This window comes from Ptychodera flava, assembly GCF_041260155.1.
Source record: "Ptychodera flava strain L36383 chromosome 23 unlocalized genomic scaffold, AS_Pfla_20210202 Scaffold_24__1_contigs__length_23054250_pilon, whole genome shotgun sequence".
Lineage (NCBI taxonomy): Eukaryota > Metazoa > Hemichordata > Enteropneusta > Ptychoderidae > Ptychodera > Ptychodera flava.
This window is the reverse complement of record NW_027248278.1, coordinates 573143-595929: the sequence shown is the minus strand read 5'-3', so window position 1 is coordinate 595929 and position 22787 is coordinate 573143. Positions and strand designations below refer to the sequence as shown.

The 22787-nt window shown below is 37.6% G+C and overlaps 1 protein-coding gene across 1 annotated transcript in view; it reads left to right on the top strand.

Annotated features, from left to right (window-relative positions):
* The window catches only part of LOC139124753 (monoacylglycerol lipase ABHD2-like), an 85632-nt gene that overhangs the window by 19910 nt on the left and 42935 nt on the right, over positions 1-22787 (top strand). Inside the window, exon 4 of the mRNA XM_070690863.1 lies at positions 21747-21930. Within this exon, the coding sequence (XP_070546964.1) occupies positions 21747-21930 (184 nt within the window). The remainder of the gene's footprint in view (positions 1-21746; positions 21931-22787) is intronic.

Below are 22787 nucleotides of genomic sequence, written 5' to 3'. Positions count from 1 at the left end.
GATAGAAGATCAAATGGTTTGAAAAAAAAATCGTGCATAAAATTAGCATAAATTAAGCGTCCATGGCAGATGGGTCCCCTTGATTTACAGCTGTCTTGTGTTGCCGAACCGGTGGCTCATACTCGGATAGTGCAATAAAGGCAAGTGAATGACCTTTGGTAACTTTACTGGCATGTTTTTTTGAACTGTTTTGTGGTCAAATTTTATTTTCTCATGATCAAAAACGGAACGTGTACAAGCTTATATGCACCCACCAGCAGCCACAGTACAGTATAGGCAGTTCATTATGTCAATATGATGCAGGTGCCGTGGTTGTTGTAGGTCAGGCATCGGTAAGGGTACGTGGGTATTGAATGAAAATACGTATTTGAAACATGGTATCTCAATCTCTCAACTATTTTAACTTACACAAACACCGTTGCTTCAAAATTGTTGCATCAGGTAATTGACTTATGGCGGTGTTTACCACACTGACAAAAACTTCGGCCGTGTTCAAACATACACACAAACGTGCCGATACATGGGGCATTGTTTGTACTTTTGTTACTATCAATGACAAAATGCACAATGGTAGTAGTGTTACATGTAAAAAGGAACTTTTTATTGGGTATTTTTTCTGTAAGAAAGACACCTGTCAATCATTAGCACAAGTCAATGAGGCGACGTTAGCCAGCTGGTGTGAATTTCAGCATGCATTGTTTCATGATGGGCTCAGAGAAGGGGTGCGGCTTCTATAATGGTACAATTCAAAAACCCAAAATGGGCAAACAATGAGCCAAGACAATGTTTCAAAGTCAGGGTGCGGCTTCAATTAGAGGTGCGGCCTCAATTGGGAATTTTACGGTACTACTTAATAAGCCCCTTTACAGTTCTGCGCACCAATGTTCTATACCCATGATGGCTTTCGAAACTAGCGGCTTCAAGGGTACCACTTTGCGTGTATCGCCTGTTCTTTAACACAGGTCTGCTATAACAAGAATCATATTTGCTTGTTATCCGACTTATTCTGATAAAAAAAGTAAGCTAATTATTCATTTTTTATATGTCAATCTATCTGAAAGCTGTTGAATGTAACAGTTCGCCAATTATTTTCTCTTTTATAGAAATCTGGAGGAAGTTTGTGTCGTTCTAATTTATTTACACATATGAATCATGATCACAATAATTGGCTGTTGCTTTTGACAAAAGATTTCATGGAAAAGTATACAATTACTGCTATCAAATTGAATGTAGAGACTGCACTGATCATGTAAAGATTATGTACAAAAAGTAATGGTGATTTTAATATCCTCAGACATAATCTACTGAACAAAAATTTTAACTAGGAGACAAATGGGAACACCCTCTCATGTAAACAAACACGTAAAACTTGATACGGACACAGCGGCAATCTTGCTACATGCACACTGACTTTGGATGAAAACAAACGTGAATCCCACAAACATTTTCCAGATTTCCGTAAAATTGATGTGCAATTGGCAAAGTGTTGTAACAGACAGCTATAAATACACTGACATATAAAGTATTACTGCGTAGCTCATGTTTTCTCACAGAATGAGTCTGAAAACACACGAAAAATGAATCTCGATATCACCTGTGTTAAAGAGTAAGCGATACGCTCAAAGTGGTACCCTCGAAGCCGCTAATTTCGCAAAGCATTATGGGTATAGAATGCTAGTCTTTGGAACTGTAAAGGGGCTTATTGGCTAATATGTTGTGTTTGATGACAGTGATACTGCTTAATGGGCTAGCTAACGGTATGTTGTGTTTGAAGAGTGTGTCAATTAATGAAAAACAACACAATCTCCCACCAGAACCTTTTTAGTCCCCGCGGACGAAGTCCGACGGGGACTTATAGATTGGGTCCCGTCTGTCCGTCCGTCCGTCTGTCATCAACAGTTTCTCAGACACTGCTGAACCAATTTTGTTCAAACTTGGCACAAAGGCATAGCACTATGACCTACAGACGCATATCGATTTATTTTGCGATATGATTCAATATGGCCGCAAGGTGGCAATATTTTTGTGATTTTTCATGTCTTTGAATATTAACTCAAACATCTGTGAATTGATTTTGTTCAAACTTGGCACAAAGGCAAAGCACTATGACCTTGATATGCACGTCAAGTTATTTCGCGAAACGATCGAATATGGCCGCGAGGCAGCCACATTTTTGCGATTTTTTCATGTCATTGAACCATAACTCAAACATCCATGAACTGATTATGTTCAAACTTGGCACAAAGGCAAAGCACTGTGACCTACATATGCATGTAAAGTTATTTTGCGAAAAGTTTGAATATAAAGGAAAATAAGGGCAACTCCACACATCGGCTCTACCAAGATTGTTTAATATTAGGATATGGTGAATAATGGTGACATCGACACGGAGCTTTACAGATAGCTGATTGTCCATCACCGTCGGTCCATACGTCGTCCATCAACAATTGCCACCTTCTTCTATGAAACTGCTGATCCCATTGCTTTCACATTTGATATGAAAGACCGTAGGGGCGACCACAGTCACATTTCTTGAAATTGTCATGAAATTTACATATTTGTAATTTTGGAGCAATTTTCGAAATGTTTGGTCAAAAGGTCTTCTACTCTGGACCGGCTGGTCCAATTGCTTTGAAAATTGATATGCCAGTTCATTGGGATACCCACAGTCAGATTTGTTAAAATTGTGTTGCATTTTGCATATCAATATTTTTGGGGCAATTTTTAGCTCCCATATATGCATATATATGCAAATGGGAGGTATTCTTATAAGGTGGTAAAATGGCGTGTGTGTGTATGTATGTATTGTAAGTATGTATGTATGTATGTCTGTTAGTCCGTCCAGATCAAAAACACAAAAACTACAAGACGATATGTCTTCATATTTGGTAATTAGAGGCATCCTAGGTTGGAGATGTGAATTTGTTCAAATCAAACTGTATGTGTCAAAAATATGCAAATGAGATACAAAAAGTGAAAATTGGTGAAGATGCTGCAACTCGGGAACTTGTGGGTTAGGTAGGTAGCGTCAATCCTTTAAAAACACTGTTAATTTTAGAGGGATATTTTTAATTTTATATTTTTTAGAATTTTTTTTCATTTTTAGGTTGAATAGCTTTGTTCTTCAAAAATATTTGTTGGAGAGTCGTAAAACTTGGTGTCCATGTTACTGTGGATTATCCATGCATTTTGTATGTATTTGAATGGTGATGTTTTGGTTGTTTTATTGTAGACATTTTTTTTAACACGCATTGAAAGTCAATGTTCAAGGTCAATTTATTTCAAACTGGGTCACTGCTGCAGAGCTAGCTCCACCTATTTCAACGCGTCATTGCTGTTACGGTTATAGTGTAGCACCCTGTTGTTGCACGCAGAAGAGAGACATGTAATGAGGGAATAGTAACAATTGATGTAATAGCCAAATTGTGACGTAATACATGCCACTGTTCGTAAAGAAAAGTTGAAGCTAGAAATCGTTAACTCTGGATTTCGGGATATTTCCAGCGTTTTGCAAGATTTTTGGGTGCACCTCACGAGTCAGAAGGTAAGCTATTCTGTATGTCTATCAATACATGTTTTTCTTTTATATTTATGCATATTTTTACATGGAGAAGTTGTACTACTTGTAGTGTGTGAATGGGTACCTCAACTGTAGCGTGTTCACCCTCTCTCAGCTGTGCGCTTGTGAAATTGTTCATAATGGCATTACCGAGTCAAAATGACAACGTGGATTACATTTTGTGAGGTTACTTTGAGATCGAGTGTGTTGCGTAGCATGTATTTTGATGTGAATTTGAAACTGCATGTTGTCAATTATCATCCGTTCAGCTACAGTGCATGGAGTTGAGGGACTGTGTGGTTCATCGATATACCATACGGCGGGTCAGCCAATGCCCAGCGTTGATGTCTGTTCATTATGTTGCTGAACCGCTGAAACAACAGCAAAACCTTTCTAAAACCAGATATGAACTGTAAATGCTCACGTGTTTCATTACATATATTGCAGTTATGTGTAAATTTGAACCTTTGCCACATTTTTGCAACTTCATTGAAAGTGTTATGATCAACATAATGAACAATATTCACCACAGATTAAACTCTATAGGTCATCAAGTATTCAAATACGCAATTAGCTGAAATAGAAATAATTAATTTCTTTGACTGCTGTCATTGTATCACCACTTTATATAGCAAGTGTAATTGCCTTTGGTCAAGTCCTTCAAACTATATATTCCAAACTTTGAAAGCTAATTACTGGAAGTCATTTCGCACTTAAGTTTTCATGTCAGCTAATTTATAGTTTGCAAACTATAAATTAGCTAACATGAAAACTTAAGTGCGAAATGACTTCCAATATTGGTATAACCTGGTATCAATGTACATACCGTAAAAACCCGATCAATTCGACCACCCTATTTTTTTCACAAAACATAATTTTATTTGGGCCCTTTCAAATCGACCACCGACTAAAATTGGGACTTTCTCGATCTCTATTAATTCGACCGAATTACATACCCTTCAAAAACTTCCTTCAGTTGGTGAATGAACGATATTTCAAGACATCGAAAACCACCGTTACGATTACGATGAACCACGGGTCAGAAAAAAAGGCAGAAATGAGAACAACAAAGGGCTTTGTAAACGGCTTTCAGATTGGTTTTCATTGGGTCACATGATTATTTTCGCTGAGTATGAAACCTCATGTGATTTATAGTGAGCTGGATCTCAGTTGCCGCTTTCGAAATATGCGTGAAGTTTCAGCATGTGTGAAGTACCAACCCTCTAGTCTCTGGTTTTGTCACTATTTTCTCACCTATATCGAAGAAAAACAGAATGAATTACCTACTTTCTCCCTTTCTTATTGTCTTTTCCGAATTCTTACCATCCCGTGTCGATTGAAATTTACAGACTCTTTCTGTGTGTGAATCAATATCCCTTCCTAATTTGACAGATATTATGTTCTAAACCACATGTTGCTTGTTCCTAAAACACATGGACAGATGTGCCCCGTGCACTAAAAGGACAAGTTTGCGAAATCTTTTGCGAACGCTGAAAAAATTGCTGAGGAAAAAATCGATGTTACATGTCGGTATTAAAGTACGGCCGCCGCCGCCGCGCTGTGCGTTCTTACCGACTGGGAACAGAGTAATATTTTCAAACGCAAATGGGGATAGTGTCAAGGAAAGAGTAAACGACGACTTATTTTTTCAAGCTGAAGAAAATGCTCTTTCTCGCTGTTTTAATGACTCAATCGAACATTTTTGTACCCAGTTAATAAATCATAGACAATCTCAATTCTCGGTTTCTGGCAATTTTTGTCGACCGATAAGTCTTTTCACCTTCAATATTCCATTCTAATTTCACCTATATAATATCCTAACCTCCTGTGACTTTCCTTCTAAACGGTGATTTGCCTTGTGCACCGAAAGAGATGCTGTATTTTATGCCAAACGATGAAAAGATCCCTGAAGAAATAACCATGTATCAGTCAGTACGCCGACGGCTGGCGAAACCCCAACGGCCTTACCAATTGGGGACAGAGCAGAGTAGATCGAAACGCAAACGGGGTGTTATTATAGGAAAGGCGGTGACTTATTTTAAAGCTGAATAAAATGCTGTCTCTGGTTGTGTAAGTCTGTCGATCGAAATATATATATTTCGTTCCCAGTTGATTAATCATGGGGGATGGCAGTCTCGATCTCCCCTTTATGGTTCGATATTTACTGACTCGTTCCTTCTCATTTTTGTCAATTGATGAAAGCATTTTCATCTTCCTTATTCAATCTTACTTTGACCGATATTATATCCTGACCTACAGTGTCATTAGTTTTGACCAACGTACAAAGACCGTTGCCCATGCGCCCGGTTGACGAGATATTTTGCAAAACGGTGAAGAAATATTATTATTTATTTATTAGCTGTGTTCACAATAATGACACTGGCTCAGAAAGAAAGAGAAGGACAAGAAAATGTATAACACTGAAATATTTGGACACGTACGGCCGTACTGCATGGGGGCCCGGGAGACATCGATATCAGTCTTTCCGGACTGTTTACATGTAGCTTAGGGGATATCAAAGGAGATGAATCAGTTGGTTGAATAAAACAAAAGTTTTCAGACATATTTTATGTCAATGTTGTAAATGTTGGACTTTTGATTCGATTGAGAAACCAGAATCACCTACGAGAGATGTCTGTATTAAACACAGACGCGCAATTCGGAATAGTTTGTTGTGCTACTGCCGGTCTCAGTCGTGGTGTCTCTCTCCCATAAAATTTCAAAGCTATAGGCCTACACTTGTCGTTTCGATTCACAGTCTGTATAAGTCCTAAACCTAGTTTAATTCAATTATGGAAAGGTATTAGTAAAGAATAAAGGGTCGTTACAGTTGCTAAAATTGCGAGAAAAATGGCACGTTTTTCCAGTACTTTTACAGTTCTGTGCTTTCCATCCCCGTTACTTAAATAGAATAGTCCTATTCACAAGCGCTATTGTTTTAAATCACGTCCAGGATGTGCTGTTGATTTTCATTCTTTCGTGCAATTTCATTCGTTTGAAGCAATTATCCTTTCATTTGCCTGCTCTGTGGGACTCTTCTGGATATGTGTTTTGGATAAAAAGAACTCTACAGTGAAAGACATAAACTTCGACGGTGATAGGTATACAATATCGGTTCGATGTGCGAAGATATACAGATTACAAGTTGTTTTAGAAGTTCTCAAAACCAGTAAAAATAATTCTGCCCGCCACTTATTGATAATTTCTTCTTGCATCCATGGCCAGAAGTCGGGATTTTTTCATTTTAGACATTTTTACATTTTAGTAGTGCATGTTTGACATGTTAGGTCGGAACTAACGTGACCAAAAAAGCCAATCGTGCAAACCTATCGTGTATCGTGCACGCCTAACGTGTACGGACCTAACGTGTCTAAAATGTCTAACGTGCATGTCATTTTAGGTTTTCATCATGAGTCAAAACTATCATGCCAATCGTGCAAACCTATCGTGTATGGTGCAAACCTAACGTGTACGGACCTAACGTGTCTAAAATGTCTAACGTGTCTAACGTGTATATCATGACTGTACCATTCAACTTATCTGGAGACCCTAAAATGACATACACGTTAGACATTTTAGACACGTTAGATACGTACTCGTTAGGTATATGTACGATACACGATAAGTTTGCACGATTGGCATGATAGACTTTGACTTGTGGACAACCTAAAATGACATACACGTTAGACATTTTAGACACGTTAGCTCCGTAAATCTTAGGTCGGCACGTTATACGATATGTCTCTAACTCTATCATGCCAATCGTGCAAACCTATCTTGTATCGTGCAGACCTAACCTGTACGGACCTAACGTGTCTAAAATGTCTAACGTGTATGTCATTTTAGGTTTTCATCATGAGTCAAAATCTATCATGCCAATCGTGCAAACCTATCGTGTATCGTGCAAACCTAACGTGTACGGACCTAACGTGTCTAAAATGTCTAACGTGCATGTCATTTTAGGTTTTCATCATGAGTCAAAATCTATCATGCCAATCGTGCAAACCTATCGTGTATGGTGCAAACCTAACGTGTACGGACCTAACGTGTCTAAAATGTCTAACGTGTATATCATGACTGTACCATTCAACTTATCTGGAGACCCTAAAATGACATACACGTTAGACATTTTAGACACGTTAGATACGTACTCGTTAGGTATATGTACGATACACGATAAGTTTGCACGATTGGCATGATAGACTTTGACTCGTGGACAACCTAAAATGACATACACGTTAGACATTTTAGACACGTTAGCTCCGTAAATCTTAGGTCGGCACGTTATACGATATGTCTCTAACTCTATCATGCCAATCGTGCAAACCTATCTTGTATCGTGCAGACCTAACCTGTACGGACCTAACGTGTCTAAAATGTCTAACGTGTATGTCATTTTAGGTTTTCATCATGAGTCAAAATCTATCATGCCAATCGTGCAAACCTATCGTGTATCGTGCAAACCTAACGTGTACGGACCTAACGTGTCTAAAATGTCTAACGTGCATGTCATTTTAGGTTTTCATCATGAGTCAAAATCTATCATGCCAATCGTGCAAACCTATCGTGTATCGTGCAAACCTAACGTGTACGGACCTAACGTGTCTAAAATGTCTAACGTGTATATCATGACTGTACCATTCAACTTATCTGGAGACCCTAAAATGACATACACGTTAGACATTTTAGACACGTTAGATACGTACTCGTTAGGTATATGTACGATACACGATAAGTTTGCACGATTGGCATGATAGACTTTGACTCGTGGACAACCTAAAATGACATACACGTTAGACATTTTAGACACGTTAGCTCCGTAAATCTTAGGTCGGCACGTTATACGATATGTCTCAAGATTCACGTGATGGCCTACAAACACGGTAAGGTCTAACTCTATCATGCCAATCGTGCAAACCTATCTTGTATCGTGCAGACCTAACGTGTACGGACCTAACGTGTCTAAAATGTCTAACGTGCATGTCATTTTAGGTTTTCATCATGAGTCAAAATCTATCATGCCAATCGTGCAAACCTACATGAGTCAAAATCTATCATGCCAATCATGCAAACCTATCGTGTATCGTGCAAACCTAACGTGTACGGACCTAACGTGTCTAAAATGTCTAACGTGTACGTCATTTTAGGTTCTCCACATGACTCCAATTTCTATCATGCCAATCATGCAAACCTATCGTGTATCGTGCAAACCCAACGTGTACGGACCTAACGTGTCTAAAATGTCTAACGTGCAGACTTTTACAGTGTTTAGTCATGCACGTTTGCCTTACACGTTTGGGTTCTATAATGTACAATGGCATACAACTCCCCATAGCACGATAGCTTCAACAATGTGAAACGTGCATTTTTACCATCTACTGGCCATAGCTCTCTTCTTGTGAACGTCCTTGAATCCATGACCGCGACCATTGTTTTCGAAGTGTTCGACGGTCGATGATCGGTAGATTAATGAAGACATACATGTTACTGAACTATCGTGTGTTTGTTAGCATGGTTAGGTAATAGACGGTGTAGTCTGTAGAGGCGATACGGCGAAATTCCATGGCCCAAGAGAGCATGTAACGTACATCGCATGCTTTCTTACAACGAACGAGCCGTCGGTTTCCATAGCTACGTGAAATCCGGCCTCACCGATGTCCCTGTCCTGATTCGGAGAACAACTTTCAAGCTGTGGGTTGAGGTTCAGATGTCCGATTTTTTAGCTCCCATAGCCATATGTATATATGGCAATGGAAGCTATTCTTATAGGCTAGGAAAATGTCTGTATGTATGTATGTCTGTATGTCTGTATGTCTGTCCGTCAACATCAAAAACTCCAAAACCACTGTACATTTCATCTTGATATTTGGTGTGTACATGGATGATGGGCTGTAGATGAGATTTTGTTCAAATGAAGTTGTCATTGCCAAAGATAAGCAAATTAAGTGAAAAAATGTAAAAACAGTCAAAATTGAAAAAAACTCAATAACCACTGAGCAGATTACATGAAAAATTAGCATGTAAGTACTTTGGGCTGACATGAAATGATTGTGCACGTCTTGGGTCAGTATCTTGGACTTGCTATTTTTCATGAATTTTTTTGTAATTTTCTCCCATTTTTGGTCAAAAAATCTCCTGCTCTGAAACCACAAGTCCGATTGATTTGAAACTTGGTATGGAAGTGCATAGGAGTGACCTTTCCCAAATTTGGGCAAATCGTGGTGAAATTTGCATATTTTTAGTTTACACGTCCATAGACTCCCATGTATAAGGCAGATCTCCATAGACTCCCATGTATAAGGCCACGAAATATAAAAATTTAGTTTCTCATCGTATTCATATTGCAAAAAGGATGCAGTGACACAATTTTTAGTCCCCACGGATGAAGTCCAGTGAGCTTATAGATTGGGTCATGTCCGTCTGTTCGTCCATCCGTGAGTCCATCCGTTCACGCAGATATCTCGGATATTTTGACAAAATGTCATGTGACCTTGATGACCTTTGATCTCAAATTTACATATTTGTCCATAACTCAGTAACCACAAGTGCTAGCACCCTTCATATATGGTATGATGGGACAGTTTATGACGCCACATATTGTACCTCATTAATTATGTACATATCTAATTTTGAGCGAGCCAATAGAGCTAGAGGTCTGATTTTTGGTATATAGGGATAACTTAGCAAAACAATTTTTTTGACAAAATGTCACGTGACCTCGGTGACCTTTGACCTCAAATATACATATTTGTCCATAACTCAGTAACCACAAGTGCTACAGCCTGCATGTATGGTATGATGGGACACCTTATGACGCCACATATTGTACCTCATTAATTATGCGCATATCTAATTTTGAGCGAGCCAATAGAGCTAGAGGTCTGATTTTTAGCTCACATTTGGTTATACCAATGTGAGTTTATCGTATAAGCTGAAGTCAATGGCGTCTGTATGTATGTGTGTATGTATGTATGTATGTATGTATGTATGTATGTACGTACAGTATGTCCGTCAACATCAAAAACACGCAAACCGCTGCACGTTTCAGCTTGGTATTTGGTGTGTGGATGCATCCTGGGCTATAGATGGGATTTTGTTCAAATGAAGTCTGCATTGCCAAAATTATGCAAATGAGTTTACAAAATGTGAGAATGGTCAAGAATTAATATCTCGAGAACCGCTGTTTTGATTGCTTTGAAAATTTGTGTGCAAGTACCTTAGGTGAACCTTATACAATTTTATGAATATTGTGAAGATGTCCTTAATTTTGTATTTTTACTGAATTTTTTGGTGATTTTTCTTATTTTCAGTAAAAATTCTTCTTCTCTGAAACCGCCCGCTCAATCGCTCTCAAATTTGGGTTGGATCTTTGCAAGGGTGTTACTCTTCTAATTTGTTGAAATTATGACAAAATTGAGAAAATTACTATTTTGGAGCAATATTGTCATTTTTGGTCAAAAAATCTTAAACAGTATTTTCTTTTTAAAACTCCTGGACAGACAGCTTTTATATTTGGTACACAGGTCTGTACAGAGATGACAATAGTTAGATATCTGGGAATTGTCCTGAAATATACAAATTTGTATTTTTAAGATAATATTGTCATTTTTGGTCAAGAAAACTTGTTCTCAAAATAACTCGTTTGATAGCTTTGTAATTTGGTATAAAAGTCCCGAGGGATGTTATTAGATAAATTTTCTGCTCAAAGTGTTGGGAAACCCCCAAATTTGTATATTTTAGGTAATTTTCTCAGTTTGTGACCTTAAATGACCTACACTAACCCAGGATATGTTGTGAGACAGTTTTGAAGGCTGTGAACATAATTTTGTCATATTTGGTATCAATTTGTAGGAAAATTTGATCCAGAAAACAAAGCTGCGGTGATTATTTTCATTGCGGACCAATTTTTGCAACTTTTCTATGTAAGACATACAAGAACTGATGAGAAATTTGGATCCAGGATAATTCCAGATGTTGTAATCACCGCCCACAATGGAAGGCATTTCACCATCTGTAACTAACTTAAGTGCTGTTTACATTAGAATGATAACACTCACATTGTATTTACAACCACAAGGTTGTAAATACCAAGGAATGGAACATTTGATATTCAGGAGGGGTAGGGTCTAGAAGATTGATGAGGTAGCATTACTTTTTATCAGATCCCTTGTACATTTTTTTACCCACTTCCACCTTTTCTTTTTATCAAACCTTCTCTGTCTATTTTTTGTTGTTGACATTTGCTTATGTATTTAGGATCTGCTTGTCCCATTGCTATAGAAGTTGATATGCATGTTCCTAAAGATGACCTCCATGCCAGTACCTAAGTTGGAGACCTTATTTGCTTTTGTCATTCTTGTTTTTCCTGGTTTAAATATTTCTCGAATGGACCAATTCAAACCGAATGTGAGCACACTGTCCTTGACGGTATTTTTGATATATAGGGATAACTTAGCAAAACAATTTTTTTGACAAAATGTCCATAACTCAGTAACCACAAGTGCTACAGCCTTCATGTATGGTATGATGGGACACCTTATGACGCCACATATTGTACCTCATTAATTATGCGCATATCTAATTTTGAGCGAGCCAATAGAGCTAGAGCTCTGATTTTTGGTATATAGGGATAACTTAGCAAAACAATTTTTTTGACAAAATGTCACGTGACCTCGGTGACCTTTGACCTCAAATATACATATTTGTCCATAACTCAGTAACCACAAGTGCTACACCCTTCATGTTTGGTATGATTGGACACCTTATGACGCCACATACTGTACCTCAATAATTATGCGCATATCTCATTCTGAGCGAGCCAATAGAGCTGGATGTCTGATTTTTGGTATATAGGGATAACTATAGGAGAGAAATTTTTTGACCAAATGTCATGTGACCTCGATGACCTTTTACCTAAAATATATGTTTATGTCAATAAATAAGTAACCACAAGTACTATGTCCTTTGTATTTAGTAGGATGGGAGACCTTATGACAACACACGCTTTACCTCATTAATTATGTACACATCTAATTCTGGGCAAGCGAATAGAGCTAGAGATCTTATTTTTTGGCATATAGGGATTAATTAGCAATATAATTTTTTTTTTCAAAATGTCATGTGACCTCGATGACCTTTGACCTTGATTATACATATATATGCATATTTCAGTAACCACAAGTTCTATACCCTCCAATTTTGATAGGATATTAGACCTTAAGATGTCACATCTTGTACCTCATTTATAATGCGCATATGTATTTCTTGGCTGGCCAATACTGCTAGAGGTCTGATCTTTTTTCCCGATTTAGAACCATAACTTAGACATGCCTCATGTGTTTCAAATTGGGAACAACGACATAGACCTATGTGCCCATAGATCTCAACATATACACTCCAGTGATACTTCTTAATGACCACATTTTCCTGCCCCATCAAGACTAATACTTCTATTACAAGTGGAGACTATGTCATTGTAAATGACTTGTTGAGTTAATGGTTGTGTCACAGTATTAGATATATCTAATTCTGTATTTTTTCCATTTTATATTCTGAATAATTACATTAATCATATTTCACTGTCTCCAGTACATTTCATTTAAGTATTTTCACTTCATGCACTTTATCCCTTTCACACATGTTCAAATATCTGACCAGAGAACAAACACTAAATAGTCCAGGATGGGAGCTACAGTGTCATTGACGCTATTTTTCATATTCAAAAGGCTTATTGATGCACAGCGAACGCCCGTCTTGTTTTGTCACCAGCGGTCGCAATGAAAAAAAAATCGAAGTCTCTGAAGTCGGTATCATTGCTCCGCCATGTTTACTGTTGGTTGTACGGCCAGTTTAAAGTCACAGATTTTCTTCACGGTAAAATTCATATAATTGCCATAACGCGAAGTTCCCTGTGTAATATGTCTTATGTCAATATGTCTATTTGGCAGCAAAAGTGTCACGGACATTCGATCGATGGTGATACACTTTCTCCAGGCCGTGATATGTCACCAGTTACGAACTTTACCGGTTTTCGATACGAAATTTGCAATATGTTATCAGCATTGTTCACGTTGTGTTTTGAGTCTGATACCGAATATAACAGGAAAAAAACTAACGATTTGAGAGACGATAGAGACCATGCCCGATACGGAAAATTGACATCAACTACTTGCATTGAGAGGTGACCTGAAACTTCAGACTTATATATAAATGTCGACAATATAAAATATCCAAATACCGGAGAGAGAGAGAGAGAGAGGGAGAGAGAGAGGTTTACGCTGTCGCGATCTGATTATACTGTTTTGGATATGACTTCGGTATAGACGATACACAGACATCGAAAAGGTACACCTACTTTCCAGAAATTCGACTAATCTTATAATAAGAGTAGAATAAATATAAAAGTGTTGGTTGAAGTAAATCTTCAGATGTTGGTTTTCCAAAGTTAGACAATACTTACAGAAATATGGTAATCATAGTCTTCTCTTAAAAACTATTATCTTCAACACCACGTTTCTTATGATCGGTGATGTCATTTTTTATTATTTTTACAAACTTTCAATGCATCAAATGCCATTAGACTATCTCATCTGCCTGTCAGGGAGTTACAATATATTTCCAAGGGCTGGCACACGATGTCAACTTACGCGTCGTCCGTCGAGCGGCTGGTGGCAGTGTCACAGATCGCTCCGTTTGTAATCGCTGCCACTTTGATTTTGATGTGACACCCAGGTGTGTTTGAGGTTTTTTGTTACCTAATTTGTCGACCTCAAAAAATTCCACAGTCCATGCTTTGAAGCAGTCTCAACATGGCAAACATGTCTCACGTAAATTTCATCCTCGTCGTTCCAATTAATTCGACCACTAAATTACTAGTATTTCGGCAGTTTTAATTTCCTAATAAATCGACGATTTTGAAATCGTAATTATTTTTTTCTGGTCGAATTGATCGGGTTTTTACGGTAGCATGTTATGCCAACTTTGATCAAATAAATCCAAGTATATATCCCTAATTAGGAAAGTTCATCAAATACACAAATTAGGAATTGGCTGAAGCAAAAATGCTTAATGCCTTTCAATAATGTTAGCCTACATAATAGTATCTTTAATGTACATAGCAACTCTCATCAATTTTGGTCATGTAAATTCAAGTATATATCCCTTATTAGGAAAGTTCATAAATACACAAATTAGGAATTGGCTGAAGCAAAAATGCTTAGGCAATGCCTTTCAGTAACGTCGTATCATAGTATCTTTCATGTACATAGCAAGTTTCGTCAACTTGGTCTAGTCAATACAGATAAATATCCCTGATTATGAAAGTTCATTAAATATGCAAATAAGGAATTGGCTAAAGTTCAAATGCTTAATGACTTTCAATAATGTTCTATCATAGTATCTTTAATGTACATAGCCAGTTTCGTCAACTTTGGTCTCGTCAATTCAGATAAATACCCCCAATTAGAAAAGTTCATAAAATATGCAAATTAGGCACTGGCTGAAGTAAAAATGCTTAATGATATTTCATAATGTTCTATCATAGTATTTTTAATGTACATAGCCAGTTTCGTCAACTTTGGTCTCGACGATTCAGATAAAAACCCCTAATTAGGAAAGTTCATAAAATATGCAAATTAAGCATTTGCTGAAGTAAAAATGCTTAATGATATTTAATAATGTTCTATCATGGTATCTTTAATGTACATGGCAAGTTTCATCAATTTTGGTCTTGTAAATTTAAATATATATCCTACTTTCAAAAGGTCATTAAATATGCAAATTAGGATTTGGATGAAGTAAAAATGCTTAATGACTTTCAATAATGTTAAATCATAGTATCCTCAATATGCATACCAAGTTTCGGCAATTATCTTTGATGTCACCCATTATTAAGTTTCACAGCTGATATATCTTGATGTGATCAACATTTGTAGCAAATCTCATCAAATTGCGTGCAATCGTTCTCAATGTATATCCGGTTTTTCTAAAATCATTAATTATGCAAATGAGCAAAAAGTAAGCAAGCCACACCCACCAAAAACTAATCAGTTCTTGCCATTTGCAAACTGAATCTATGTACCAGATTTGATTCTGATCTGATGAGCCTTTTTTGAGATATTGAGCACACAGACAGACAGACACACAGACAGACAGACGGACAGACAGACAGACAGACACACAGACAGACAGACATCGCTGCGACATATGCTCACGTGTGTCAACACGTGAGCAAAAAACAACTCAGTTGAACAGATAAAAGTGTAATGTTTAAAGTAGAGGTTTCAAACAGTCTGTTCCTGAGATATTCCACGGTACTATACGTCTAACTGTGTGGACTTTGAAAGACGTGTTCTGTATTAGCGTATTACCTTCTCAGGAAAGACAGAAAAGCTGTTTCTAAATGAGCTTGCATGTTTGCGTGCTGTTTAGTAATAGTAACACCGTCAGTAACCTCGCTTGTGAAGTTTTGTGATTTTATTTCTGTGTAGACTCGCGTTTAACGGTGGCAGTCATCAGTGCAACATTGAAAATTGTGTTTCATAATTGTATACCTCTATAAATTACTATCAGCCATTTTGTACTCGGTATCGTTAATTGAGCCATCTCGATCACATTTTAAGTGAGGCTTTTTTCACTCGACGTTCAACGTTATGCAGTTTGAACCCTTCCTCAACTGAGCAATTTCTGCTGAAATAGGAAGAACTTGACCGAGACCAGCAACTGTCGTGCATGACGATTCGATTTCACCGCTGAGTGTACCACTGGCAACCTGCATGCATCGTAGGCTATGTTACAGTCAATCGTCATTCTTACACGAGACTGCCCGACCCGTGAGCATATGCATACTGTACTAGTATACATGTGACGCCATAACTCTCGTGACACTAGGGTGTTTGAGAAAGCATGCACCAGCTGCAAGAATGCGGAATTAGATGTAGTTTGAGCGGGTCATTGAGAGAGAAACGAGAGTCGACAACAACTAAGTATTTTAATCTTGTTTTCCACTTCGTCGAGATAAAAATCAACTTTGCCTTTATGGGGACAGTTTTCCTCGCTACTTCGGTTTCAAGTGGCTTCGTCGCACGTGGCGATCCCCGTGAATATATCTGAATGGGCCGCGCTTACATGTATACAGTGCATTTCAAAAGGACGAACGTAAAACAGTAAATGCGTTTTCATTTATTATCGACTCGTGTTGGTTGTGTGAAGTCGATCGGGTATCAGTTAATTCGAACGTAGGTATACTGTGGCATTAGTATGCGGTATCAGTTGGTACAATTAAAGGTTCATAATTTGTGTGTTTGAGTGGGTTATGTCAGTTAATGTCGGAAAGTACAGCGTTAGTTGCGTGGCCGTTGTAGTAGGTACATGTGAACTGTTTTGTTTTCAACGCAACTTTAACTTGGCTCATGGTTGTAAATATGATTGCTTGCTTAATTTCATTATCATATTTGTGATAAGTTGTTCTTGTTCTAACAGAGACACAGTATTTTTCCCTCAGTGTGTAGTAGGTGACAATGAAAAAAAAATTGTCAAAGTTGACATTTCATTGTCTAAAAACCCAGTTGCCCATGTGGGCTACAACTTCAAGTAGTACAACATGTGTAATATAGTTGCCCAAGGACCAACTCTGGTATACCAATCTGTTGACACAGATCTACCGGGGAATTTCGAACCCTCTTAATTTATTTAGTGTGACTCTCTTTAAATCTTATCTTCTTTGGAGAGGTGATTTGAATTAAAAGGGTATCTACAAACAAAAAGATTTGTTTTATTGTTTCTTCTCTTTGCTGTTTTGCTCACGTGTTCACACACGTGAGCATATGTCGCAGCGATGTCCGTCTGTGTGTGTGTGTGTGTGTGTGTGTGTGTGTGTGTGTCTGTCTGTCTGTCTGTCTGTCTGTCTGTCTGTGTGCTCAATATCTCAAAAACGGCTCATCAGATCACAATCAAATCAGGTATATAGATTCAGTTTGCAAATGGCAAGAACTGATTAGTTTTTGGTGGGTGTGGCTTGCTTACTCTTTGCTCATTTGCATAATTAATGATTTTAGAAAAAATTGATATATATTGACAACGACAGCACACAATTTGATGAGATTTGCTACAAATGTTGATCACACCAAGATATATCAGCTGTGAAAGATATTAAGGGATGACGTGAAAGATAATTACTAATTTGCATATTTAATGAAATTTCCTAATTAGGGGCATATATCTGAATTTACTTGATCAAAATTGATGAAACTTGGTATGCATATTGAAGATACTATGATTTAACATAACTGAAAGTCATTAAGCATTTTTACTTCATCCAAATCCTAATTTGCATATTTAATGAACTTTTGAAATTAAGGATATATATTTGAATTTACATGACCAAAATTGATGAAACTTGCTATGTAAATTAAAGATAGGCTAACATTATTGAAAGGCATTAAGCATTTTTGCTTCAGCCAATTCCAAATTTCTGTATTTAATGAACTTTCCTAATTAGGGATATATACTTGGATTTATTGGATCAAAGTTGGCATAACATGCTATGTACATTGATGATTATACCAGGTTATACCAATATTGGAAGTCATTTCGCACTTAAGTTTTTGTGTCAGCTAATTTATAGTTTGCATATCTAATGAGCTTTCAAAGTTTGGAATATATAGTTTGAAGGACTTGACCAAAGGCAATTACACTTGCTATATAAAGTGGTGATACAATGACAGCAGTCAAAGAAATTAATTATTTCTATTTCAGCTAATTGCGTATTTGAATACTTAATGACCAGTAGAGTTTAATCTGTGGTGATCATAATACTTTCAATGAAGTTGCAAACATGTGGCAAAGGTGCAAATTTACACATACCGGTAACTTCAATATATAATGAAACACGTGAGCATTTACAGTTCATATCTGGTTTATTGTATCATGTTTGTGAGGACTTGGGGTGGGTGTAAGGTCTGGTTGACTACACAGAAACAATTATGATGCAATGTGTTGCACAATATTTTCTTTGAGGGTGTTTTGAATTGTTATTTATGCACACCTCTTTTGACCATAAGGCATATTTCTTGCAAACAGAGGAAAATCTTTACTGTAACAGTGGCACAAGTCAGGACCTCAAAATTATATGCCTTGCATTATACTGACTCATTTTCATTTTGGCACTTATATCAAGGTGCCATGCAAAAATAATCATCTCAATACATATCAGTAACTCCAGACAATTAAGTTTGAAGCCCTGACAATGTGCATGTGTCACCTCTCACAGTGTTGCCTTAGATTTGAAGTTAATAACATGAAAATTTTCCCTTGAATAAACTGTAAGAGATGACACCTGAATTCCCATCTATATTTCATCTACAACAAATCATGTTTCACCATTCTAATCTTTGATACTGGGATATTATTACCATTTCAGATTTACTTCCTGCAAGAAGAGTTGGTCCCCACAATCACAATCTGGTGTAGTTTTTACATTGCACCTCAATGATGCTGTTCAGTCAATGACATACACAGTTTTCCACAAGCAAGCAAAGATTCTTCTTGTCACCATCTCAACTAGGCAACATGAGCAACACAGACCAGCAATTTCAAAAAGAACTGTCTAATGTCTGTAATGACAAACTTCACCAAGAAGTTAGAGTGAAGGTTACAAAAGCTTAAAATTTAGTCACACCATTTGGTGAAGAAACTACCCTTACGTTTGAAAATGAATTGTGTAACACCTAAAACTTTGTTCCCCAAAGATTCCATTCACTCAATCAGGTACAAAATTTTCCCCAATCAGGTACAAAATTTTCCCCAAGCAAGCAAAGATTCTCCTATGCTATCTCAAAAAACATGTACAATATAGAGCAACTATTAACCGTCGATGGCAGACATATTGTCTTCAAAATAAATACTGGTAATACCACCACTGACATTACAAAAGTTGGCAAGAAAATCTGTTTGTGTGTTTTATGAGGATCAAGTCTGTGTTTCCGTCACCAAGCAGTAGTGTTAAAGTTGCACATAAAAGTCACAGTTACAGCTAGGTCATACCTCTTAGTGCAGAATAAAATTATTTTTTTCTGCCTTTTAAACTATTTATTTACACCCTACTTGATTTGAAACTTTTCATTTTATTTTCTTTTTAAGTGATTGGCAACTTACTGATCACCGTTTGGTGAAGAGATACAAAGTTTATTTTCTGTCATTGTCAACTATATTTTTCATTAAATACTATATTCTCAAATTTTCTCTATTTCTTTATGTGTGTACAATGCATGTATATATGTCTGTCCATGTCAAAAACTTGACCAACTTCACACACTTCACCTCACCAACCATCCAGCTACTGACTAATTGCTGGGTCATCCATTTATTTTTGCCAAAATTTTTAGTCCCAACCTAACCCATACACCACACCACCTATCATACACAACACCACAATCCCTAATGGTGGACCTAGATGAGGATATGTGCATAGTTCGTCTGCTGCTTTTGGACCAGATTTTCCCATCATCATTACCATAAAGTCAAATAATAATCATTTCCAATTGTAGACATAATTTTTGTGCATTCAATCAATGAACTACAAGCCACATAAATTCTGGGTGGAAGTCCAACTCTCAATGTACATTACCCTATCACCTAACACAAACATCCCAGTCAAACCACTCTGATGAAGCTCACTTATAAGTAGTAGTTCACCAAGCGTCCTATAGTATAGTGTAGTTGTTACAGATTTTCTGACTCAGATCCGCTAAATGGTGTAGAACTCATGAGGCACCCTCATACAACAAACACTCACCTTAACACTTGTGTTACCATCCATATGGGAGCGCCACAGTGTCATTGACGCTATATTTGCTGTTTTTGATCAAAAAGCCATCTTCACTGATCTGATTGCTTTCAAATATAATATGCAGATCCCTCGTGGCGACTTTCATGAAATTTGTTCAAATTGTGTTGAAATTTGCATATTTGTATTTATGGGGCAATAAAAAGAAAGTCTTCTTCTCAGTGAGATTTGTTCACATTTTGTTGACATTGGCATATTCATATTTTTCGGGGCATTCTTTGCCAGTTTTGGTCAAAAATTCGTCTTCCCACGATAACAGCCAGTTTGACTGCTGTAAACATCTCCGTGAATGAAGTAAGTCAAATCAAGTAAAAGAATGGTTAAATTTGCACATTTCTATTTTGGGGCAGTTTCTTCCTAATGACATTACACTGTTACCATATTTCGCCCAAAATTGCCTGTGCAATTCCATTGACTTTTGCTAGGTATGTTTTTAAAGTTCACTCTGGAAACATTCGTTTAAATCATTAAAACTGCATGTTTGTGTGATTTCAAGGCAGTGTAAAAATAATCAACTTATTAAAAAACTGACATCAGCAGTCAATACCCACAGAAATGGGTCATTCATTGAACATTCCACAAATAATATTAGTTTACAAATCATAGGCCTCATGCAATTTGCATCAAGGTCATTCCACAGGAACCAAGACACCAAAGAATATAACCAAGCAGACAAGCGGGGACTGTGTCATCAACGATGACTTGTTCATATCCTGGATTGATCCTATCCTTGTCGATGAACTGTACAAAGGCATCTTCTTTCAAACATCTTGATATATACAACTAGTATACCTGGAGTGTTGCACTCTGTAATATCTTCATATAATACAGGACAAACACTGTGATATATCATATTACATTAGACTGAGATACCACAGGACATAGACTGAGATACCACAGGACATAGACTGAGATACCACAGGACATGCACTTACATACTACAGGACATAGACTGAGATACCACAGGCCATAGACTGAGATACCACAGGACATAGACTGAGATACCACAGGACATAGACTGAGATACCACAGGACATGCACTTACATACTATAGGACATAGACTGAGATACCACAGGACACAGACTGAGATACCACAGGACATGCACTTACATACTACAGGCTATACACTATGAAATATCCCTAGATACACACATAGCTACTCTAGCTTGCAGACATAAGTTTTAGATGTTACAGGATATACCATGTAGCAAAGGACCTGTCAGAATTCACCGGGTAATCATGTATACAATTAAGTAAGGTGAAACTGCTATCATACATGTATTATTCTCTACAAAAAGTGATATCGTCATGACAACAGTGTTTCAATTTTATTCCATTGATAGGTGAGACTGATGAGTACAATGCCATGGTAACCTATTTTGAAGAAAGACATCCAACAACTCGATTTATTGCCATTGGTTTCAGTATGGGAGGCAATATTGTCTTGAAGTATTTAGGTGAAGATGTAACAAGACAGGAGAAATTTGTCTGTGGTGTGTCACTATGCCAGGGTTATGACATATCATTGTAAGTACTTTGTGACCTATCTCATTGTTCCCGGTAGCTTCACTTTGCCAATATTAAAATTATTTTCATTGTAATCCATCATATGAAAATATCAACTTAAACGGGGACATACTGAGGACTAAAACATGATGTCATAATTTAAGATAGAAAATGTTTTTCCTCATCCCACAACAATCTAGAAACCTAACCAGCCCACACTCAATCAATGGCATTACATTGAATCTATTGAATCTGCTCCCATTACCATAGCACTACTTCCACTGCCATAGCACTGCTTCCACTACCATAGCACTGCTTCCACTGCCATAGCACTGCTTCCACTGCCATAGCACTGCTTCCACTGCCATAGCACTGCTTCCACTTCCATAGCACTGCTTCCACTGCCATAACATTGCTTGCATTACCATAGCACTTCTTCCACTGCCATAGCACTGCTTCCACTGCCATAGCACTGCTTCCACTGCCATAGCACTACTTCCACTGCCATAGCACTGCTTCCACTGCCATAGCACTGCTTCCACTGCCATAGCACTGCTTCCACTGCCATAGCACTGCTTCCACTGCCATAGCACTGCTTCCACTGCCATAGCACTACTTCCACTGCCATAGCACTGCTTCCACTGCCATAGCACTGCTTCCACTTCCATAGCACTGCTTCCACTGCCATAACATTGCTTGCATTACCATAGCACTTCTTCCACTGCCATAGCACTGCTTCCACTGCCATAGCACTGCTTCCACTGCCATAGCACTGCTTCCACTGCCATAGCACTGCTTCCACTGCCATAGCACTGCTTCCACTGCCATAGCACTACTTCCACTGCCATAGCACTGCTTCCACTGCCATAGCACTGCTT